Consider the following 26,157-nt stretch of genomic DNA (forward strand, 5'->3'; position numbering starts at 1 on the left):
TGGAGGTTAGGATTAGGATTAGGGTAAGATTTAGGGTTAGGGTTGGGGTTAGGATTAGGGTAAGATTTAGGGTTAGGGTTGGGGGTTAGGATTAGGGTAAGATTTAGGGTTAGGGTTGGGGGTTAGGATTAGGGTAAGATTTAGGGTTAGGGTTGGGGGTTAGGATTAGGGTAAGATTTAGGGTTAGGGTTGGGGGTTAGGATTAGGATTAGGGTAAGATTTAGGGTTAGGGTTGGGGGTTTGGGGTTAGGATTAGGGTAAGATTTAGGGTTAGGGTTAGGATTAGGACTAGGGTAAGATTTAGGGTTAGGGTTGGTGGTTTGGGGTTAGGATTAGGATTAGGGTAAGATTTAGGGTTAGGGTTAGGGTTTGGGGTTAGGAGTAGGGTAAGATTTAGGGTTAGGGAAAATAAGATTTTGAACAGCAGTCAATTGTTGGTCCCCAAAAACTCCTCACAACTATAATAATACCCTGCTGTGTGTGTGTGTGTGTGTGTGTGTGTGTGTGTGTGTGTGTGTGTGTGTGTGTGTGTGTGTGTGTGTTTGAAGGGAGTGTTGTGTGTGTGTGTGTGTGTGTGTGTGTGTGTGTGTGTGTGTGTGTGTGTGTGTGTGTGTGTGTGTGTGTGTGTGTGTTGTGTCTGGTTATTCTTACCTATAGGGGTTCTCCCCCCCATGCTGACCTCCAGAACAGGCTCTATGATCTGGAAGACGGGAGGCTGCTGGTGGCTGGCCAACAGGTGGATGGAAAAGCCCATCTCTGGAGTAGTGTGTTCCCCATCTGACACTGGAACACACACATTTCTTTGGCTAATTGGCTTCCTAGTCCCCTTTACAGGGTTATTTGGGGAAATGTAAAAAAAACACTAAGTGTTGATTCACTTAATGTTTTAGTACTAAAATACATGATTCATATCTTAAAGGAGTGGAATTAAAGAACCTTAATACATTATGAATCCAAACAACAATTTAACGATTATACACATATATCCAAGCTGTGTGTGTGTGTGTGTGTGTGTGTGTGTGTGTGTGTGTGTTGAATCCAAACAACAATTTAACGATTATACACATATATCCAAGCTGTGTGTGTGTGTGTGTGTGTGTGTGTGTGTGTGTGTGTGTGTGTGTGTGTGTGTGTGTGTGTGTGTGTGTGTGTGTGTGTGTGTGTGTGTGTTATGAATCCAAACAACAATTTAACGATTATACACATATATCCAAGCTGTGTGTGTGTGTGTGTGTGTGTGTGTGTGTGTGTGTGTGTGTGTGTGTGTGTGTGTGTGTGTGTGTGAGTGTTATACACATATATCCAAGTGTGTGTGTGTGTGTGTGTGTGTGTGTGTGTGTGTGTGTGTGTGTGTGTGTGTGTGTGTGTGTGTGTGTGTGTGTGTGTGTGTGATGAATCCAAACAACAATTTAACGATTATACACATATATCCAAGCTGTGTGTGTGTGTGTGTGTGTGTGTGTGTGTGTGTGTGTGTGTGTGTGTTATGAATCCAAACAACAATTTAACGATTATACACATATATCCAAGCTGTGTGTGTGTGTGTGTGTGTGTGTGTGTGTGTGTTATGAATCCAAACAATAATTTAACGATTATACACATATATCCAAGCTTCCGGTAATAATTGTTACTAAATATCACCTCTAAACCTAAATGAACAATGTATGAAATGGTATCAATGGGTTTCAGCTTGAGCTGGTGTGAACAGTACAGTGTGAACAGTACAGTATGAACAGTACAGTATGAACAGTACAGTGTGAACAGTACAGTATGAACAGTACAGTGTGAACAGTACAGTGTGAACAGTACAGTATGAACAGTACAGTGTGAACAGTACAGTATGAACAGTACAGTATGAACGGTACAGTATGAAAGGTACAGTATGAACAGTACAGTATGAACAGTACAGTGTGAACAGTACAGTATGAACAGTACAGTATGAACAGTACAGTGTGAACAGTACAGTATGAACGGTACAGTATGAACGGTACAGTATGAAAGGTACAGTATGAACAGTACAGTATGAACAGTACAGTGTGAACAGTACAGTATGAACAGTACAGTATGAACGGTACAGTATCAACAGTACAGTATGAACGGTACAGTATGAAAGGTACAGTATGAACAGTACAGTATGAACAGTACAGTATGAACAGTACAGTGTGAACAGTACAGTATGAAAGGTACAGTATGAACAGTACAGTATGAACAGTACAGTATGAACGGTACAGTATGAAAGGTACAGTATGAACAGTACAGTATGAACAGTACAGTATGAACAGTACAGTATGAACGGTACAATATCAACGGTACAGTATCAACAGTACAGTATCAACAGTACAGTATGACCGGTACAGTATGAATGGTACAGTATGAAAAGTACAGTATCAACAGTACAGTATGAACAGTACAGTATCAACAGTACAGTATGAACGGTACAGTATCAACAGTACAGTATCAACAGTGCAGTATGAATGGTACAGTATGAAAGGTACAGTATCAACAGTACAGTATGACCGGTACAGTATGAAAGGTACAGTATGACCGGTACAGTATGAAAGGTACAGTATGAACAGTACAGTAGGAAAGGTACAGTATGAACGGTACAGTATCAACAGTACAGTAGGAAAGGTACAGTATGAACGGTACAGTATCAACAGTACAGTATGAACAGTACAGTATGAAAGGTACAGTATGAACAGTACAGTATGAAAGGTACAGTATGAACAGTACAGTATGAACAGTACAGTAGGAAAGGTACAGTATGAACAGTACAGTAGGAAAGGTACAGTATGAACAGTACAGTATCAACGGTACAGTATCAACGGTACAGTATCAACGGTACAGTATGATTGGTACAATATCAACGGTACAGTATGAACAGTACAGTATGAACAGTACAGTAGGAAAGGTACAGTATCAACGGTACAGTATGAATGGTACAGTAGGAAAGGTACAGTATGAACAGTACAGTATGAACTGTACAGTAGGAAAGGTACAGTATGAACAGTACAGTAGGAAAGGTACAGTATCAACGGTACAGTATGAACGGTACAGTAGGAAAAGGTACAGTATGAACAGTACAGTAGGAAAGGTACAGTATCAACGGTACAGTATGAACGGTACAATATCAACGGTACAGTATGAACAGTACAGTATGAACGGTACAGTATCAACAGTACAGTATGAACAGTACAGTATGAACAGTACAGTAGGAAAGGTACAGTATCAACAGTACAGTATGAACAGTACAGTATGAACAGTACAGTAGGAAAGGTACAGTATCAACAGTACAGTATGAACAGTACAGTATGAACAGTACAGTATCAACAGTACAGTATGAACAGTACAGTATGAACAGTACAGTAGGAAAGGTACAGTATGAACAGTACAGTATGAACAGTACAGTAGGAAAGGTACAGTATGAACAGTACAGTATGAACAGTACAGTAGGAAAGGTACAGTATGAACAGTACAGTAGGAAAGGTACAGTATGAACAGTACAGTATGAACAGTACAGTAGGAAAGGTACAGTATGAACAGTACAGTATGAACAGTACAGTAGGAAAGGTACAGTATGAACAGTACAGTAGGAAAGGTACAGTATGAACAGTACAGTATGAACAGTACAGTATGAACGGTACTGTATGAACAGTACAGTATGAACAGTACAGTATGAACGGTACAGTATGAACAGTACAGTATGAACAGTACAGTATGAACGGTACAGTATGAACAGTACAGTATGAACAGTACAGTATCAACAGTACAGTATCAACAGTACAGTATGAACAGTACAGTATGAACGGTACAGTATGAACAGTACAGTATCAACAGTACAGTATGAACAGTACAGTAGGAAAGGTACAGTATGAACAGTACAGTATGAACAGTACAATATCAACAGTACAGTATGAACAGTACAGTATGAACAGTACAGTATGAACAGTACAGTATGAACGGTACAGTATGAAAGGTACAGTATGAACAGTACAGTATGAACAGTACAGTATGAACAATACAGTATGAAAGGTACAGTATGAACAGTACAGTATGAAAGGTACAGTATCAACAGTACAGTATGAACGGTGAAATAAACAAGTCAAAATGGACAGATGGGGAAAAGAAACAAAATCAAAGCTAAAATGATATTAAAGAATGGAAACTCTTGAGGATCTCACAACGCTTGAAGGTTTCTCTGAACATATTCATATATTATTATTATTATTATTATTATTATATATATTCATATATAACATATTCATATATTATTATTATTATTATTATAATATATATTCATATATAACATATTCATATTTATTATTATTATTATATATATTCATATAAAACATATTCAGAGTCAGAAGTTTAGACACACCTCATCATTCAAGGGTTTTTTCTTTATTTTTTAAAACTATTTTCTACATTGTAGAATAATAGTGAAGACATCACAACTATGAAATAACACATATGGAATCATGTAGTAACCGAAAAATTCTTCAAAGTAGCCACCCTTTTCCTTGATGCCAGCTTTTCCTGACACCACTCTCCCAGGGCCATCACCTCCTCGCTGTAGGTTGTCTCATCGTTGTTGGTAATCAGGGCTACTACTGTTGTGTCGTCTGAAAACTTAACGATTGAGTTGGAGGCGTGCGTTGTCACGCAGTCATGGGTGAACAGGAAGTACAGGAGGGGGTTGAGCACGCACCCTTGTGGGACCCCTGTGTTGAGGATCAGCAAAGTGCAGGTGTTGTTTCCTACCTTCACAACCTGGGGGCGGCCCGTCAGGAAGTCCAGGACCCATTTTCACAGGGTGGGGTTCAGACACAGGGCCCCAAACTTAATGATGAGCTTGGAGGGTACTATGGTGTTAAATGCTGAGCTGTAGTCAATGAACAGCATTCTTACAAAGATATTCCTCTTGTCCAGATGGGATAGGACAGTGTGCAGTGTGATGGCGATTGCATCGTCTGTGGATCTATTGGAGCGGTAAGCAAGTTGAAGGGGTCTAGGGTAAGGTAAAGGTAAAGGTAGCCTCTCAAAGCAGGAGGAAGAGAAGGAGGAGAGGAGGATGATAGGCGGAGGAGGAGGAGGAGAGGATGAGGAGGAGAGGATGAGGAGGAGGAGGAGGAGGAGGAGGAGAGGATGAGGAGGAGGATAGGAGGAGGAGGAGAGGATGAGGAGGAGAGGATGAGGAGGAGGAGGAGGAGGAGGAGGAGAGGATGAGGAGGAGGATAGGAGGAGGAGGAGGAGAAGGAGGAGGAGGAAGAGGAAGATAGAAGCAGGAGGAGGAGAGAGAGAAAGAGAGAGTGAGTGAGGGGAGTGAACGAGAGTAGAGAGATCGAGAGCGCAAGAGACAGAGTGAGAGACAAAAATAACAAAAATCCCATCTCTCCTGGATAGACCCATAAACAACGTTGACAGATTTGTTTTACAGAACGATTGAGGAGAGAGCCCACTCAAGTAGAATCAGTGAAGTGACATAAAGGGGGATGAAACGAGGTATGGTGTAAAGGTATGGTGGAGGAAAGAACAAGAGAGAGGAGAGGAGCAGGAGGAGGAGAAGGAGGAGAGGAACAGGAGGAGGAGGAGGAAGAGAAGGAGGAGGAAGAGAGGAAGAGGAGAGGAACAAAAGGAGGAGGAGAGGAACAGGAGGAGGAGAGGAGGAGCATGAGGAAGAGAACGAGGAGAGGAGGAGAGGAGGAAGAGAATGAGGAGAGGAGCAGGAGGAAGAGAGGAGCAGGAAGATGAGAAGGAGGAGAGGAAGAGAAGGAGGAGGAAGAGAGGAGGAGAGGAGGAGGAGGAGGAGGAGGAGGAGGAGGAGGAGGAGGTGGAAGAGAAGGAGGAGAGGAGCAGGAGGAAGAGAGGAGGCGAGGAACAGGAGGAAGAGAGGAGCAGGAAGATGAGAAGGAGGAGAGGAAGAGAAGGAGGAGGAAGAGAGGGGGAGGAGGAGGAGGAGGAGGAGGAGGAGGAGGAGGAGGAGGAGGAGAGGAACAGGAGAAGGAGAGGAGGAGGAGGAGGAAGAGAAGGAGGAGAGGAGCAGGAGGAAGAGAGGAGGCGAGGAACAGGAGGAGGAGAGGAGCAGGAGGAAGAGGAGGAGGAGGAAGAGAAGGAGGAGGAAAAGAGAAGGAGAGGAACAGGATGAGGAGAGGAGGAGGAGGAGGAGGAGGAAGACGAAGAGAAGGAGGAGAGGAGGAAGACGAAGAGAAGGAGGAGAGGAGGAAGAGAGGAGGAGAAGAGGAGAGGAGGAGGAGGAGCAGGAGCAAGAGGAGAGGAGCAGGAGAGGAGGAGAAGGGGGAGAGGAACAGAAAGAGGAGAGGAGGAGGAGGAGAAGGAGGAGAGGAGGAGGATAGGAGGAGGAAGAGAAGGAGGAGAGGAGGAGGAAGAGAAGGAGGAGAGGAGGAGGAGAGCAGGAAGAGGAAGAGAAGGAGGATAGGAGGAAGAGAGGAGGAGAGGGGGAAGAGGAGAGAAGCATGAGGAAGAGAGGAGGAGAGAAACAGGAGGAGGAGAGGAGCAGGAGAAGGAGGAGGAGGAAGAGAGGAGGAGGAAGAGAGGAGGAGAGGAACAGGAGGAGGAGAAGAGGAGAAGAGGAGGAAGAGGAAGAGAAGGAGGAGAGGAGGAGGAGGAGAGGAGGAAGAGAGGAGGCGAGGAGGAGCAGGAGCAGGAGGAACGGAGCAGGAGGAGGAGGAGGAGAGGAGGAAAAGGGGGAGAGGAGGAGGATAGGAGGAGGAAGAGAAGGAGGAGAGGAGGAGGAGAGGAGGAAGAGGAGAGGAGGAAGAGGAAGAGGAAGAGAAGGAGGAGAGGAGGAAGAGAGGAGGAGGAGGGAGGAGAGGAGCAGGAGGAGAAGGAGGAGAGGAGGAGAAGGGGGATAGGAACAGGAGCAGGAGAGGAGGAGGAGGAGAAGGAGGAGAGGAGCAGGAGGAGGAGGAGGTAGAAAAGGAGGAGAGGAGGAGGAGGAGGGGAGGAGCAAGAGAAGAGGAGCAGGAGGAGAAGCATGACGACGAATGGAGGACGAGGACGAGGGGAGGAGTAGGTGGAGAGGAAGTGTATGATTGCCCTCCTCTCTAAGCCATAGCCATAGAGGTAATATAATATATATACCTGTGAAATAGATATTCAGCGATTTTGGGAGACCAATACACGGCTATTTAATACTGTTAAACTTCCGTCCATCTTCTTCTGTACCACAAACACGTAGAGGTCAATCTAAGTTACTAAACTAAGTCACCGTTACCAGGCAAAACAGAGCATGAATGGAGATAAAGTTAAAGTAAATAACTGGGTAAGTTCCACGAAGTGGTTGCCTATTAGACATGCAAACGTTAAAGAAATGTTCTTTAACAAAATCTGTTCTTTCAACATTGAATTGTACGGAGGATATGTTTAGCCTACGGGAAAAACCGCTTTCCCCATCTCAGACATTCAAATCCTATGAATTAAGAGCATTGTATCTGGACTTGTACCACACTGACTTGTACCAACTCTGTTGACGGACACTTGTGTAACTTCCTAACTATTATTTAAAAGCATGTTTGCGAAAAATCCAACATTGTCTAATCGTTTAAGTATCCCTTGTACAAATAAACTCACATATAATATCAAACTGATTAAGTTAATTGGGCCTTTAACAGGGTTGACGATAACAGGGTTGACTATAACAGAGTTGACGATAACAGAGTTGACAATAACAGAGTTGACGATAACAGGGTTGACGATAACAGAGTTGACGATAACAGGGTTGACGATAACAGGGTTGACGATAACAGGGTTGACGATAACAAAGTTGACGATAACAGGGTTGACAATAACAGAGTTGACGATAACAGATTTGACGATAACAGGGTTGACGATAACAGAGTAGACGATAACAGAGTTGACAATAACAGAGTTGAGGATAACAGAGTTGACGCTAACAGAGTTGACAATAACAGAGTTGAGGATAACAGAGTTGACGCTAACAGAGTTGACAATAACAGAGTTGAGGATAACAGAGTTGACGATAACAGAGTTGACAATAACAGAGTTGAGGATAACAGGGTTGACAATAACAGAGTTGACGATAACAGAGTTGACGATAACAGAGTTGACGCTAACAGGGTTGACAATAACAGGGTTGAGGATAACAGAGTTGACGATAACAGGGTTGAGGATAACAGAGTTGACGATAACAGAGTTGACGATAACAGAGTTGACGATAACAGGGTGGACGATAACAGGGTTGACGATAACAGAGTTGACGATAACAGAGTTGACGATAACAGGGTGGACGATAACAGAGTTGACGATAACAGAGTTGACGATAACAGGGTTGACGATAACAAAGTTGACGATAACAGGGTTGACAATAACAGAGTTGACGATAACAGAGTTGACGATAACAGGGTTGACGATAACAGAGTTGACGATAACAGAGTTGACGATAACAGGGTGGACGATAACAGGGTTGACAATAACAGAGTTGACGATAACAGGGTTGACGATAACAGATTTGATGATAACAGGGTGGACGATAACAGGGTTGACGATAACATATTTGATGATAACAGGGTGGACGATAACAGGGTTGACAATAACAGAGTTGACGATAACAGGGTTGACGATAACAGAGTTGACGATAACAGGGTGGACGATAACAGGGTTGAGGTTTTAGGTGAAGATCGGCCATTACTCCTCATGAGCATGCGGGGCCACATGGTGTTCATGAAATGAGGAAATACACATACAGTATGTTCTACACATAATAAACGATTAATCAAATTCAAGTTTCCTAACATGAAATGAGGGACAAAGGGGTTGACAAGGAGGCTGACTTTTACACCATGCTGTTCAGAAGACTCAAACGATGTCATCTGACTTTTACACCATGCTGTTCAGAAGACTCAAACGATGTCATCTGACTTTTACACCATGCTGTTCAGAAGACTCAAACGATGTCATCTGACTTTTACACCATGCTGTTCAGAAGACTCAAACGATGTCATCTGACTTTTACACCATGCTGTTCAGAAGACTCAAACGATGTCATCTGACTTTTACACCATGCTGTTCAGAAGACTCAAACGATGTCATCTGACTTTTACACCATGCTGTTCAGAAGACTCAAACGATGTCATCTGACTTTTACACCATGCTGTTCAGAAGACTCAAACGATGTCATCTGCAGTGAAGCATTTCACTTTTAAAAGGGTAAATCTTTTTTTTGCATAACTGGGTTCAAATTGAGGGACAGATGTAAATGCTTAACACAACAATTACATTTAATATAAATACTAGTCTTCAGAAAGGACTTTATCAAAGCAGCAAAATAACTGGGCCTTTACAACGATGGTCAAACTTGGAGACATTTTGGGATTAAGTGGGTTAAAATCTTCCTAGAAGGGACATGTCAAAATGATGAATTTCGACAGTTTAGCAAGTCTTTATTCAGCCTACTGATTAGAGCGTTGGGCCAGTAACCAGAAGTAGTAATCTAGTTCCCTGAAACGCAGGTAGCCTAGTGGTTAGAGAGTTGGGCCAGTAACCAGAAGTAGTAATCTAGTTCCCTGAAACGCAGGTAGCCTAGTGGTTAGAGAGTTGGGCCAGTAACCAAAAGTAGTAATCTAGTTCCCTGAAACGCAGGTAGCCTAGTGGTTAGAGAGTTGGGCCAGTAACCAAAAGTAGTAATCTAGTTTCCTGAAACGCAGGTAGCCTAGTGGTTAGAGAGTTGGGCCAGTAACCAAATGTAGTAATCTAGTTCCCTGAAACGCAGGTAGCCTAGTGGTTAGAGAGTTGGGCCAGTAACCAAAAGTAGTAATCTAGTTCCCTGAAACGCAGGTAGCCTAGTGGTTAGAGCGTTGGGCCAGTAACCAGCAGGTAGCCTAGTGGTTAGAGAGTTGGGCAGGTAACCAAAAGTAGTAATCTAGGTCCCTGAAACGCAGGTAGCCTAGTGGTTAGAGCGTTGGGCCAGTAACCAGAAGTAGTAAGAAACGCAGGTAGCCTAGTGGTTAGAGCGTTGGGCCAGTAACCAGAAGTAATCTAGGTCCCTGAAACGCAGGTAGCCTAGTGGTTAGAGAGTTGGGCCAGTAACCAGAAGTAATCTAGGTCCCTGAAACGCAGGTAGCCTAGTGGTTAGAGAGTTGGGCCAGTAACCAGAAGTAATCTAGGTCCCTGAAACACAGGTAGCCTAGTGGTTAGAGAGTTGGGCCAGTAACCAGAAGTCATCTAGGTCCCTGAAACGCAGGTAGAGTTGGGCCAGTAACCAGAAGTCATCTAGGTCCCTGAAACGCAGGTAGCCTAGTGGTTAGAGCGTTGGGCCAGTAACCAGAAGTAATCTAGGTCCCTGAAACGCAGGTAGCCTAGTGGTTAGAGCGTTGGGCCAGTAACCAGAAGTAATCTAGGTCCCTGAAACGCAGGTAGCCTAGTGGTTAGAGCGTTGGGCCAGTAACCAGAAGTAATCTAGGTCCCTGAAACGCAGGTAGCCTAGTGGTTAGAGCGTTGGGCCAGTAACCAGAAGTAATCTAGGTCCCTGAAACGCAGGTAGCCTAGTGGTTAGAGAGTTGGGCCAGTAACCAGAAGTAATCTAGGTCCCTGAAACGCAGGTAGCCTAGTGGTTAGAGAGTTGGGCCAGTAACCAGAAGTCATCTAGGTCCCTGAAACGCAGGTAGAGTTGGGCCAGTAACCAGAAGTCATCTAGGTCCCTGAAACGCAGGTAGCCTAGTGGTTAGAGCGTTGGGCCAGTAACCAGAAGTAATCTAGGTCCCTGAAACGCAGGTAGCCTACTGGTTAGAGCGTTGGGCCAGTAACCAGAAGTAATCAAGGTCCCTGAAACGCAGGCAGCCTAGTGGTTAGAGCGTTGGGCCAGTAACCAGAAGTCATCTAGGTCCCTGAAACGCAGGTAGCCTAGTGGTTAGAGAGTTGGGCCAGTAACCAGAAGTCATCTAGGTCCCTGAAACGCAGGTAGAGTTGGGCCAGTAACCAGAAGTCATCTAGGTCCCTGAAACGCAGGTAGCCTAGTGGTTAGAGCGTTGGGCCAGTAACCAGAAGTAATCTAGGTCCCTGAAACGCAGGTAGCCTAGTGGTTAGAGAGTTGGGCCAGTAACCAGAAGTAATCTAGGTCCCTGAAACGCAGGTAGCCTAGTGGTTAGAGAGTTGGGCCAGTAACCAGAAGTCATCTAGGTCCCTGAAACGCAGGTAGCCTAGTGGTTAGAGAGTTGGGCCAGTAACCAGAAGTCATCTAGGTCCCTGAAACGCAGGTAGCCTAGTGGTTAGAGAGTTGGGCCAGTAACCAGAAGTCATCTAGGTCCCTGAAACGCAGGTAGCCTAGTGGTTAGAGAGTTGGGCCAGTAACCAGAAGTCATCTAGGTCCCTGAAACACAGGTAGCCTAGTGGTTAGAGAGTTGGGCCAGTAACCAGAAGTCATCTAGGTCCCTGAAACGCAGGTAGCCTAGTGGTTAGAGAGTTGGGCCAGTAACCAGAAGTCATCTAGGTCCCTGAAACGCAGGTAGCCTAGTGGTTAGAGCGTTGGGCCAGTAACCAGCAGGTAGCCTAGTGGTTAGAGCGTTGGACCAGTAACCAGCAGGTAGCCTAGTGGTTAGAGCGTTGGGCCAGTAACCAGAAGTAATCTAGGTCCCTGAAACACAGGTAGCCTAGTGGTTAGAGCGTTGGGCCAGTAACCAGAAGTCATCTAGGTCCCTGAAACGCAGGTAGACTAGTGGTTAGAGCGTTGGGCCAGTAACCAGAAGTAATCTAGGTCCCTGAAACCATCTCATACAGTTGTTTTCCGTCAGAGACATTTACAGAGCAGTTCTACCTACAATCCAACCTATAGCCTTCTGAGGCTGTGGCCTCATTCCAGTGAGCTGTGTGAATATTGTGAGCTTTGTGAAATCTAAACAGAAAAATGAACAAGGGATCGCCATGGTTACCCAGTTGCACTTTACAGCCCGTTAACAACAGCGTCACTGAGTGCGACTGGCTTACATTTAATGCTGTGTTAATGTGAGAGACTGGGGTCAAAGTTTGTTGAAATGGGAGGGGGGGATCTAACCACATGCTCGGCAGTGTGTGTGTGTGCGCCTGTCACTGCCTGCATATGTGTGCGTGTGTGTGTGTGTGTACCAGAGGAGAACGACTGCTCCCTCTCATTGAAGCCATGGGAGTTTAAGGCCGACCGCGGTACTGCAGGCATTGTTTATGGAAAACAGGATCCGCCATTATAGTGAATGGAAGAACGGCAATCTTTGTGTAAATAATTGTAAAAAATAAAACAATCATGGTACCAATAATTGGTTATAACGCAACTGATGTACTGTATGTCCTTGAACCAAATATTTTTTAAATAAAACCACACAGAGGAGATAAGGTTGCTAATGGACGGTTGTTACAAGGTTGCTAATGGAGGCCTGCAGTACCCAGGTTGGCCTTCAACTTCAGTTGCTCAATGAGAGGGGGCAGCACTGAGCTAGCCTGTAATGTCACCTCCTGGAATAGTTCAAACGGCCCATGGTATGTCTCCATGAGACTCCATCTTAACCGACTTAATTTACCTTCAATGTGCTATGGAACATTCACATAGGAATGAATGGTGTCGCGCGATCGATGGCTTTGTCGTATATATACAGTCTTTGGTGTTTACTCACCAGTGAAGGAGTATTGGTAGAGCTCCTGGAGGTGAGAGGCGGCCTGCGGAGGGCGGTACAGGATCCGGCCCTGGTTGATGTCAGCTTGGGTGAAGAAGGACACTGAGTTGTAGGGTCTGTCACGATGTTCCACGGAACCTGAGGACGTCAGTTTAGTAAATGTAAATGTGTTCGGGGCTTCCTAATACGTGTACAAGCTACGAAGTCAAAATTGGCTGAAAAATAATATAGATTTTTGGTATCAATTTAAGTAAAGGTTAGGTTTAGTGGCTAAGGTTAAGGGTTATTTTAAAATCAGATTTCGAGCTGGACTGGTAGCGAAAGTATTCAGCCCCCTTGGCATTTTTCCTATTTTGTTGCCTGGAATTAAAATGGATTTTTGGGGGGTTTGTATCATTTGATTTACACAACATGCCTACCACTTTGAAGATGCAACATCTTTTTTATTGTGAAACAAACAAGAAATAAGACAAAAACAGAAAACTTGAGCCTGCATAACTATTCACCCCTCTAAGTCAATACTTTGTAGAGCCACCTTTCTCAGCATTTACAGCTGCAAGTCTCTTGGGATATGTCTCTATAAGCTTGGCACATCTAGCCACTGGGATTTTTGCCCATTCTTCAAGCCAAAACTGCTCGAGCTCCTTCAAGTAGGATGGTGTAACGGCGTTCGTCTGTTGAAAGAAGAGAGTCGGACCGAAATGCAGCGTGTAGGTTACTCATGTGCTTTAATAAAGGAAATAGCGATACATGAAATAACTGGGAGAATACAAAACAACAAACGGAACGTGAAACTATACAGCCTATCTGGTGAATACACAAAGACAGGTACAATCACCCACGAAATACAACGCGAACTCAAGCTACCTAAATACGGTTCCCAATCAGAGACAAAGAGAAGCACCTGACTCTCATTGAGAACCGCCTCAGGCAGCCAAACCTATACCACACCCCTAATCAGCGGCAATCCCAAATAATACAAACCCCAATACGAAACACAACATATATACCCATGTCACACCCTGGCCTACCCAAACTATACCAAAAACACAAAATATAATGACCAAGGCGTGACAGATGGGTTCCGCTGGTGTACAGCAATCTTCAAGTCATACCACAGATTCTCAATTGGATTGAGGTCTGGGCTTTGACTAGGTCATTCAAATACATTTAAATGTTTCCCCTTAAACCACTCGAGTGTTGCTTAGGGTCATTGTCCTGCTGGAAGGTGAACCTCTGTCCCAGTGTCAAATCTCTTGAAGACTGAAACAGGTTTCCCTCAAGAATTTCCCTGTATTTAGCACCATCCATCATTCCTTCAATTCTGACCAGTTTCCCAGTCCCTGCCGATGGAAAAACATCTCCACAACATGATGCTGCCACCACCATGCTTCACTGTGGGGATGGGGTTCTCAGGGTGATGAGAGGTGTTGGGTTTGCGCCAGACATAGTGTTTTTCTTAATGGCCAAAAAGCTCAATTTTAGTCTGACCAGAGTACCTTCTTCCGTATGTTTGGGGAGTCTCCCACATGCCTTTCGGCGAACACCAAACGTGTTTGCTTATTGTTTTCTTTAAGCAATGGCTTTTTTTCTGGCCACTCTTCCGTAAAGCCCAGGTCTGTGGAGTGTACGGCTTAAAGTGGTCATATAGACAGATATTCCAATCTCTGCTGTGGAGCTTTGCAGCTCCTTCAGGGTTATCTTTGGTCTCTTTCTTGCCTCTCTGATTAATGCCCTCCTTGCCTGGTCCGTGAGTTTTGGTGGGCGGCCCTCTCTTTGGCAGGTTTGTTGTGGTGCCATATTCTTCCCCATTTTTGAATAATGGATTTAATGGAGCTCCATGGGATGTTCAAAGTTTCGGATATCCTTTTATAACCCAACCCTGATCTGTACTTCTCCAAAACTTTGTCCCTGACCTGTTTGGAGAGCTCCTTGGTCTTCCTGGTGTCGCTTCCTTGGTGGTGCCCCTTGCTTAGTGGTGTTGCAGACTCTGGGGCCTTTCAGAACAGGTGTCTATATACTGAGATCACTTGACAAATAGAGTGCGCACACAGGTGGACATTATTTAACTAATTATGTGACTTCTGAAGGTAATTGGTGGCACCAGATCTTATTTCGGGGCTTCATAGTAAAGGGGGTGAATACATACTGTACACACGCACCACTTCTCCTTTTTCATTTTTTTGTTTTGTTTTTTGAAACAAGTCATTTTTAAAATTTCACTTCATCAAGTTGGACTATTTTGTGTATGTCCATGAAATCCCCCCAAAAATCTATTTAAATTACATGAAACAACATAGGAAAAACCAGCTAGGGGGGGAATACTTCTGCAAGGCACTGTAGTAATAGTTCTAACTGGGAGTCCTCCTTCCATCGTCTTTGACAGTGGAGATGAAGTAGTTTACATGAGTACTTCCCCTCCTGTCCGCTCCTGTCGTCTCCTGTCCCCTCCTGTCGTCTCCTGTCCGCTCATGTCGTCTCCTGTCGTCTCCTGTCGTCTCCTGTCCCCTCCTGTCCGCTCCTGTCTGCTCCTGTCCCCTCCTGTCCCCTCCTGTCTGCTCCTGTCCCCTCCTGTGTCCTCCTGTCTGCTCCTGTCTGCTCCTGTCCCCTCCTGTCCGCTCCTGTCTGCTCCTGTCCCCTCCTGTCCGCTCCTGTCCCCTCCTGTCCACTCCTGTCGTCTCCAGGTCCCCTCCTGTCCACTCCTGTCGTCTCCTGTCGTCTCCTGTCCCCTCCTGTCCCCTCCTGTCCGCTCCTGTCCGCTCCTGTCCACTCCTGTCGTCTCCTGTCCCCTCCTGTCCACTCCTGTCGTCTCCTGTCCCCTCCTGTCTGCTCCTGTCTGCTCCTGTCCCCTCCTGTCTGCTCCTGTCGTCTCCTGTCCCCTCCTGTCCCCTCCTGTCATCTCCTGTCCCTTCCTGTCGTCTCCTGTCCCCTCCTGTCCGCTCCTGTCCGCTCCTGTCGTCTCCTGTCGTCTCCTGTCTGCTCCTGTCCCCTCCTGTCCCCTCCTGTCCCCTCCTGTCTGCTCCTGTCGTCTCCTGTCCACTCCTGTCGTCTCCTGTCGTCTCCTGTCCCCTCCTGTCCCCTCCTGTCCCCTCCTGTCCCCTCCTGTCTGCTCCTGTCTGCTCCTGTCCCCTCCTGTCCCCTCCTGTCCGCTCCTGTCTGCTCCTGTCTGCTCCTGTCCCCTCCTGTCCCCTCCTGTCCCCTCCTGTCCGCTCCTGTCTGCTCCTGTCTGCTCCTGTCTCCTCCTGTCCCCTCCTGTCCCCTCCTGTCCGCTCCTGTCCCCTCCTGGCCCCTCCTGTCTGCTCCTGTCTGCTCCTGTCCCCTCCTGTCCGCTCCTGTCTGCTCCTGTCCCCTCCTGTCCGCTCCTGTCATCTCCTGTCTGCTCCTGTCTGCTCCTGTTTGCTCCTGTCCCCTCCTGTCTGCTCCTGTCTGCTCCTGTCCCCTCCTGTCCGCTCCTGTCGTCTCCTGTGGCCTCCTGTCCCCTCCTGTCTGCTCCTGTCCCCTCCTGTCCCCTCCTGTCCGCTCCTGTCGTCTCCTGTCTGCTCCTGTCCCCTCCTGTCCCCTCCTGTCTGCTCCAGTCTGCTCCTGTCCCCTCCTGTCGTCTCCTGTCCCCTCCTGTCCCCTCCTGTCTGCTCCTGTCTGCTCCTGTCTGCTCCTGTCCCCTCCTGTCGTCTCCTGTCCCCTCCTGTCCCCTCCTGTCTGCTCCTGTCCCCTCCTGTCCCCTCCTGTCCCCTCCTGTCTGCTCCTGTCCCCCCCAGTCCCCTCCTGTCTGCTCCTGTCCCCTCCATCCATCCTGTGAGATGGATGTACTGTATTTGTGTGTGTGTGTGTGTAGATTACCTTGTTCTTGAGGTAGGGGCCTGGTGATTTTGTAGACCAGCTTTTCACTGGGAGTCTCAGAGTCCACAAAGGACAAATCTGTGGGTGTTAGCACGGTCACACGATCTTCCAGAGCCTGCATGGACACACACACACACACACACACACACACACACACACACACACACACACACACACACACACACACACACACACACACACACACACACAATCATTGGTGCCTATGCCACAGTGAGACTTCCCCCCTAGCCCTGTTTCTCCCTTACAGTCATGTGTAGGTCACAGGCAGGTGCTAGCTGGGGGAACCCTGGGAGTTCAGGCATCACTCCGATGGTGAAGGTCTGAGCATCACTCAGCGTGTCTGGAGAACCCTCACTGGTCACCTGGAAGAAGAGGAGGCCATTTTGAATCATCACAACAAACCTTTATCATCAGCAAGGACCGTAACAGGGTAGAAGGAGGTTTACAGGGTAGAAGGAGGGTAGAAGTACCGTAACAGGTTAGGAGGACTGTAACAGGTTAGGAGGACCATAACAGGGTAGAAGGACCGTAACAGGGTAGGAGGACTGTAACAGGGTAGGAGGACCGCAACAGGGTAGAGGGACTGTAACAGGGTAGAAGGAGGGTAGAAGTACCGTAACAGGGTAGGAGGACTGTAACAGGGTAGAAGGACCGTAACAGGGTAGGAGGACTGTAACAGGGTAGAAGGACCGTAACAGGGTAGGAGGACCGCAACAGGTTAGGAGGACCATAACAGGGTAGAGGGACCGTAACAGGGTAGAAGGACTGTAACAGGGTAGAAGGACCGTAACAGGGTAGAGGGACTGTAACAGGGTAGAAGGACCTTAACAGGGTAGAGAGACCCTACTTCCGGCGCCGACAGAGATGGCCGCCTCGCTTCGCGTTCCTAGGAAACTATGCAGTTTTTAGTTTTTTTTCGTGTTATTTCTTACATTAGTACCCCAGGTCATCCTAGGTTTCATTACATACAGTCGAGAAGAACTACTGAATATAAGATCAGCGTCAACTCACCATCAGTACGACCAAGAATATGTTTTTCGCGACGCGGATCCTGTGTTCTGCATTACAAACAGGACAACGGAATGGATCCCATGCAGCGACCCAAAAAAACGACTCCGAAAAAGAGGGAAACGAGGCGGTCTTCTGGTCAGACTCCGGAGACGGGCACATCGTGCACCACTCCCTAGCATTCTTCTCGCCAATGTCCAGTCTCTTGACAACAAGGTTGATGAAATCCGAGCAAGGGTAGCATTCCAGAGGGACATCAGAGACTGTAACGTTCTGCGCTTCACGGAAACATGGCTCACTGGAGAGACGCTATCCGAGGCGATGCAGCCAACGGGTTTCTCCACGCATCGCGCCGACAGAAACAAACATTTTTCTGGTAAGAAGAGTGGCGGGGGCGTATGCCTCATGACTAACGAGACATGGTGTGATGAAAGAAACATACAGGAACTCAAATCCTTCTGTTCACCTGATTTAGAATTCCTCACAATCAAATGTAGACCGCATTATCTACCAAGAGCATGCGCAGACCAGCTGGCCGGTGTGTTTACGGACATATTCAATCAATCCCTATCCCAGTCTGCTGTTCCCACATGCTTCAAGAGGGCCACCATTGTTCCTGTTCCCAAGAAAGCTAAGGTAACTGAGCTAAACGACTACCGCCCCGTAGCACTCACTTCCGTCATCATGAAGTGCTTAGAGAGACTAGTCAAGGACCATATCACCTCCACCCTACCTGACACCCTAGACCCACTCCAATTTGCTTACCGCCCAAATAGGTCCACAGACGATGCAATCTCAACCACACTGCACACTGCCCTAACCCATCTGGACAAGAGGAATACCTATGTGAGAATGCTGTTCATCGACTACAGCTCGGCATTCAACACCATAGTACCCTCCAAGCTCGTCATCAAGCTCGAGACCCTGGGTCTCGACCCCGCCCTGTGCAACTGGGTACTGGACTTCCTGACGGGCCGCCCCCAGGTGGTGAGGGTAGGTAACAACATCTCTACCCCGCTGATCCTCAACACTGGGGCCCCACAAGGGTGCAATCTGAGCCCTCTCCTGTACTCCCTGTTCAACCACGACTGCATGGCCACGCACGCCTCCAACTCAATCATCAAGTTTGCGGACGACACAACAGTGGTAGGCTTGATTACCAAAAACGACGAGACGGCCTACAGGGAGGAGGTGAGGGCCCTCGGAGTGTGGTGTCAGGAAAATAACCTCACACTCAACGTCAACAAAACTAAGGAGATGATTGTGGACTTCAGGAACAGCAGAGGGAACACCCCCCTATCCACATCGATGGAACAGTAGTGGAGAGGGTAGCAAGTTTTAAGTTCCTCGGCATACACATCACAGACAAACTGAATTGGTCCACTCACACAGACAGCATCGTGAAGAAGGCGCAGCAGCGCCTCTTCAACCTCAGGAGGCTGAAGAAATTCGGCTTGTCACCAAAAGCACAAACTTCTACAGATGCACAATCGAGAGCATCCTGGCGGCCTGTATCACCGCCTGGTACGGCAACTGCTCCGCCCTCAACCGTAAGGCTCTCCAGAGGGTAGTGAGGTCTGCACAACGCATCACCGGGGGCAAACTACTTGCCCTCCAGGACACCTACACCACCCGATGTTACAGGAAGGCCATAAAGATCATCAAAGACATCAACCACCCGAGCCACTGCCTGTTCACCCCGCTATCATCCAGAAGGCGAGGTCAGTACAGGTGCATCAAAGCTGGGAACAAGAGGCTGAAAAACAGCTTCTATCTCAAGGCCATCAGACTGTTAAACAGCCACCACTAACATTGAGTGGCTGCTGCCAACACACTGACACTGACACTGACTCAACTCCAGCCACTTTAATAATGGGAATTGATGGGAAATGATGTAAATATATCACTAGCCACTTTAAACAATGCTACCTAATATAATGTTTACATACCCTACATTATTCATCTTATATGCATACGTATATACTGTACTCTATATCATCGACTGCATCCTTATGTAATACATGTATCACTAGCCACTTCAACTATGCCACTTTGTTTACATACTCATCTCATATGTATATACTGTACTCGATACCATCTACTGTATCTTGCCTATGCTGCTCTGTACCATCACTCATTCATATATCTTTATGTACATATTCTTTATCCCCTTACACTGTGTATAAGACAGTAGTTTTGGAATTGTTAGTTAGATTACTTGTTGGTTATTACTGCATTGTCGGAACTAGAAGCACAAGCATTTCGCTACACTCGCATTAACATCTGCTAACCATGTGTATGTGACCAATACAATTTGATTTGATTTGATTTGATTTGATAACAGGTTAGGAGGACCATAACAGGGTAGAAGGACTGTAACAGGGTAGAGAGACCATAACAGGGCAGAAGGACTGTAACAGGTTAGGAGGACCATAACAGGGTAGGAGGACTGTAACAGGGGGACCGGGTTATACCTTTAGACAGGGTTATACCTTTAGACAGGACAGGGTAATACCTTTAGACAGGGTTATACCTTTAGACAGGGTTATACCTTTAGACAGGACAGGGTAATACCTTTAGACAGGGTTATACCTTTAGACAGGACAGGGTTATACCTTTAGACAGGGTTATACCTTTAGACAGGGTTATACCTTTAGACAGGGTTATACCTTTACACAGGACAGGGTTATACCTTTAGACAGGGTTATACCTTTAGACAGGACAGGGATATACCTTTAGACAGGGTTATACCTTTAGACAGGGTTATACCTTTAGACAGGGTTATACCTTTAGACAGGGTAATACCTTTAGACAGGACAGGGTTATACCTTTAGACAGGGATATACCTTTAGACAGGACAGGGTTATACATTTAGACAGGACAGGGTTATACCTTTAGACAGGACAGGGTAATACCTTTAGACAGGGTTATACCTTTAGACAGGACAGGGTAATACCTTTAGACAGGGTTATACCTTTAGACAGGGTTATACCTTTAGACAGGGTTATACCTTTAGACAGGGTAATACCTTTAGACAGGGTTATACCTTTAGACAGGATTATACCTTTAGACAGGGTTATACCTTTAGACAGGGTTATACCTTTAGACAGGACAGGGTTATACCTTTAGACAGGGTTATACCTTTAGACAGGACAGGGTTATACCTTTAGACAGGGTTATACCTTTAGACAGGGTTATACCTTTAGACAGGGTTATACCTTTAGACAGGGTTATACCTTTAGACAGGGTTATACCTTTAGACAGGACAGGGTTATACCTTTACACAGGGTTATACCTTTAGACAGGACAGGGTTATACCTTTAGACAGGACAGGCTTATACCTTTAGACAGGACAGGGTTATACCTTTAGACAGGACAGGGTTATACCTTTAGACAGGACAGGGTTATACCTTTAGACAGGGTTATACCTTTAGACAGGGTTATACCTTTAGACAGGACAGGGATATACCTTTAGACAGGGTTATACCTTTAGACAGGGTTATACCTTTAGACAGGGTTATACCTTTAGACAGGGTAATACCTTTAGACAGGACAGGGTTATACCTTTAGACAGGGTTATACCTTTAGACAGGACAGGGTTATACATTTAGACAGGACAGGGTTATACCTTTAGACAGGACAGGGTTATACCTTTAGACAGGGTTATACCTTTAGACAGGACAGGGTTATACCTTTAGACAGGGTTATACCTTTAGACAGGGTTATACCTTTAGACAGGGTTATACCTTTAGACAGGACAGGGTTATACCTTTACACAGGGTTATACCTTTAGACAGGACAGGGTTATACCTTTAGACAGGACAGGGTTATACCTTTAGACAGGACAGGGTTATACCTTTAGACAGGGTTATACCTTTAGACAGGACAGGGTTATACCTTTAGACAGGACAGGGTTATACCTTTAGACAGGTTTATACCTTTAGACAGGACAGGGTTATACCTTTAGACAGGGTTATACCTTTAGACAGGGTTATACCTTTAGACAGGGTTATACATTTAGACAGGGTTATACCTTTAGACAGGGTTATACCTTTAGACAGGATTATACCTTTAGACAGGGTTATACCTTTAGACAGGGTTATACATTTAGACAGGGTTATACCTTTAGACAGGGTTATACCTTTAGACAGGATTATACCTTTAGACAGGGTTATACCTTTAGACAGCGTTATACCTTTAGACAGGGTTATACCTTTAGACAGGACATGGTTATACCTTTAGACAGGGTTATACCTTTAGACAGGGTTATACCTTTAGACAGGGTTATACCTTTAGACAGGGTTATACCTTTAGACAGGACATGGTTATACCTTTAGACAGGGTTATACCTTTAGACAGGGTTATACCTTTAGACAGGACAGGGTTATACCTTTAGACAGGGTTATACCTTTAGACAGGGTTATACCTTTAGACAGGGTTATACCTTTAGACAGGATTATACCTTTAGACAGGACAGGGTTATACCTTTAGACAGGGTTATACCTTTAGACAGGTTTATACCTTTAGACAGGACAGGGTTATACCTTTAGACAGGACAGGGTTATACCTTTAGACAGGTTTATACCTTTAGACAGGACAGGGTTATACCTTTAGACAGGGTTATACCTTTAGACAGGGTTATACCTTTAGACAGGGTTATACATTTAGACAGGGTTATACCTTTAGACAGGGTTATACCTTTAGACAGGATTATACCTTTAGACAGGGTTATACCTTTAGACAGCGTTATACCTTTAGACAGGGTTATACCTTTAGACAGGGTTATACCTTTAGACAGGGTTATACCTTTAGACAGGGTAATACCTTTAGACAGGGTTATACCTTTAGACAGGATTATACCTTTAGACAGGGTTATACCTTTAGACAGGGTTATACCTTTAGACAGGGTTATACCTTTAGACAGGACAGGGTTATACCTTTAGACAGGGTTATACCTTTAGACAGGGTTATACCTTTAGACAGGGTTATACCTTTAGACAGGGTTATACATTTAGACAGGGTTATACCTTTAGACAGGGTTATACCTTTAGACAGGATTATACCTTTAGACAGGGTTATACCTTTAGACAGCGTTATACCTTTAGACAGGGTTATACCGTTAGACAGGGTTATACCTTTAGACAGGACATGGTTATACCTTTAGACAGGGTTATACCTTTAGACAGGGTTATACCTTTAGACAGGGTTATACCTTTAGACAGGGTAATACCTTTAGACAGGGTTATACCTTTAGACAGGATTATACCTTTAGACAGGGTTATACCTTTAGACAGGGTTATACCTTTAGACAGGGTTATACCTTTAGACAGGACAGGGTTATACCTTTAGACAGGGTTATACCTTTAGACAGGGTTATACCTTTAGACAGGGTTATACCTTTAGACAGGGTTATACCTTTAGACAGGGTAATACCTTTAGACAGGGTTATACCTTTAGACAGGACAGGGTTATACCTTTAGACAGGACAGGGTTATACCTTTAGACAGGGTTATACCTTTAGACAGGACAGGGTTATACCTTTAGACAGGGTTATACCTTTAGACAGGACAGGGTTATACCTTTAGACAGGGTTATACCTTTAGACAGGGTTATACCTTTAGACAGGACAGGGTTATACCTTTACACAGGGTTATACCTTTAGACAGGACAGGGTTATACCTTTAGACAGGACAGGCTTATACCTTTAGACAGGACAGGGTTATACCTTTAGACAGGACAGGGTTATACCTTTAGACAGGACAGGGTTATACCTTTAGACAGGACAGGGTTATACCTTTAGACAGGGTTATACCTTTAGACAGGGTTATACCTTTAGACAGGACAGGGATATACCTTTAGACAGGGTTATACCTTTAGACAGGGTTATACCTTTAGACAGGGTTATACCTTTAGACAGGGTAATACCTTTAGACAGGACAGGGTTATACCTTTAGACAGGGTTATACCTTTAGACAGGACAGGGTTATACATTTAGACAGGACAGGGTTATACCTTTAGACAGGACAGGGTTATACCTTTAGACAGGGTTATACCTTTAGACAGGACAGGGTTATACCTTTAGACAGGGTTATACCTTTAGACAGGGTTATACCTTTAGACAGGGTTATACCTTTAGACAGGACAGGGTTATACCTTTAGACAGGACAGGGTTATACCTTTAGACAGGGTTATACCTTTAGACAGGGTTATACCTTTAGACAGGGTAATACCTTTAGACAGGGTTATACCTTTAGACAGGGTTATACCTTTAGACAGGACAGGGTTATACCTTTACACAGGGTTATACCTTTAGACAGGACAGGGTTATACCTTTAGACAGGACAGGGTTATACCTTTAGACAGGACAGGGTTATACCTTTAGACAGGGTTATACTTTTAGACAGGACAGGGTTATACCTTTAGACAGGACAGGGTTATACCTTTAGACAGGTTTATACCTTTAGACAGGACAGGGTTATACCTTTAGACAGGGTTATACCTTTAGACAGGGTTATACATTTAGACAGGGTTATACCTTTAGACAGGGTTATACCTTTAGACAGGATTATACCTTTAGACAGGGTTATACCTTTAGACAGCGTTATACCTTTAGACAGGGTTATACCTTTAGACAGGGTTATACCTTTAGACAGGACATGGTTATACCTTTAGACAGGGTTATACCTTTAGACAGGGTTATACCTTTAGACAGGACATGGTTATACCTTTAGACAGGGTTATACCTTTAGACAGGGTTATACCTTTAGACAGGACAGGGTTATACCTTTAGACAGGGTTATACCTTTAGACAGGTTATACCTTTAGACAGGGTTATACCTTTAGACAGGATTATACCTTTAGACAGGACAGGGTTATACCTTTAGACAGGTTTATACCTTTAGACAGGACAGGGTTATACCTTTAGACAGGGTTATACCTTTAGACAGGACAGGGTTATACCTTTAGACAGGGTTATACCTTTAGACAGGGTTATACCTTTAGACAGGGTTATACATTTAGACAGGGTTATACCTTTAGACAGGGTTATACCTTTAGACAGGATTATACCTTTAGACAGGGTTATACCTTTAGACAGCGTTATACCTTTAGACAGGGTTATACCTTTAGACAGGGTTATACCTTTAGACAGGACATGGTTATACCTTTAGACAGGGTTATACCTTTAGACAGGGTTATACCTTTAGACAGGGTTATACCTTTAGACAGGGTTATACCTTTAGACAGGACATGGTTATACCTTTAGACAGGGTTATACATTTAGACAGGGTTATACCTTTAGACAGGGTTATACCTTTAGACAGGGTTATACCTTTAGACAGGACAGGTTTATACCTTTAGACAGGGTTATACCTTTAGACAGGGTTATACCTTTAGACAGGGTTATACCTTTAGACAGGGTTATACCTTTAGACAGGACAGGGTTATACCTTTAGACAGGGGTATACCTTTAGACAGGGTTATACCTTTAGACAGAGTTATACCTTTAGACAGGGTTATACCTTTAGACAGGGTTATACCTTTAGACAGGGTTATACCTTTAGACAGGACAGGGTTATACCTTTAGACAGGGTTATACCTTTAGACAGGACAGGGTTATACCTTTAGACAGGGTTATACCTTTAGACAGGGTTATACCTTTAGACAGGGTTATACCTTTAGACAGGGTTATACCTTTAGACAGGACAGGGTTATACCTTTAGACAGGGTTATACCTTTAGACAGGGTTATACCTTTAGACAGGGTTATACCTTTAGACAGGACAGGGTTATACATTTAGACAGGACAGGGTTTAACCTTTAGACAGGGTTATACCTTTAGACAGGGTTATACCTTTAGACAGGGTTATACCTTTAGACAGGACAGGGTTATACCTTTAGACAGGACAGGGTTATACCTTTAGACAGGGTTATACCTTTAGACAGGGTTATACCTTTAGACAGGGTAATACCTTTAGACAGGACAGGGTTATACCTTTAGACAGGGTAATACCTTTAGACAGGGTTATACCTTTAGACAGGGTTATACCTTTAGACAGGGTTATACCTTTAGACAGGACAGGGTTATACCTTTAGACAGGGTTATATCTTTAGACAGGGTTATACCTTTAGACAGGGTTATACCTTTAGACAGGACATGGTTATACCTTTAGACAGGGTTATACCTTTAGACAGGGTTATACCTTTAGACAGGACAGGGTTATACCTTTAGACAGGGTTATACCTTTAGACAGGTTATACCTTTAGACAGGGTTATACCTTTAGACAGGATTATACCTTTAGACAGGACAGGGTTATACCTTTAGACAGGGTTATACCTTTAGACAGGGTTATACCTTTAGACAGGACAGGGTTATACCTTTAGACAGGACAGGGTTATACCTTTAGACAGGTTTATACCTTTAGACAGGACAGGGTTATACCTTTAGACAGGGTTATACCTTTAGACAGGGTTATACCTTTAGACAGGGTTATACATTTAGACAGGGTTATACCTTTAGACAGGGTTATACCTTTAGACAGGATTATACCTTTAGACAGGGTTATACCTTTAGACAGCGTTATACCTTTAGACAGGGTTATACCTTTAGACAGGGTTATACCTTTAGACAGGACATGGTTATACCTTTAGACAGGGTTATACCTTTAGACAGGGT

At 45.0% G+C, this 26,157-nt stretch overlaps 1 protein-coding gene across 1 annotated transcript in view; it reads right to left on the reverse strand.

Moving 5' to 3' along the window:
* Nucleotides 1–26,157, reverse strand: part of LOC115127105 (extracellular matrix organizing protein FRAS1-like) — a 521,989-nt gene that overhangs the window by 148,562 nt on the left and 347,270 nt on the right. The window contains 5 exon segments of the mRNA XM_065011350.1: nt 652–783; nt 7,102–7,154; nt 12,614–12,755; nt 16,455–16,569; nt 16,721–16,837. Coding sequence (XP_064867422.1) covers nt 652–783; nt 7,102–7,154; nt 12,614–12,755; nt 16,455–16,569; nt 16,721–16,837 — 559 coding nt within the window.

Source organism: Oncorhynchus nerka, linkage group LG27 (assembly GCF_034236695.1).
Source record: "Oncorhynchus nerka isolate Pitt River linkage group LG27, Oner_Uvic_2.0, whole genome shotgun sequence".
NCBI lineage: Eukaryota > Metazoa > Chordata > Actinopteri > Salmoniformes > Salmonidae > Oncorhynchus > Oncorhynchus nerka.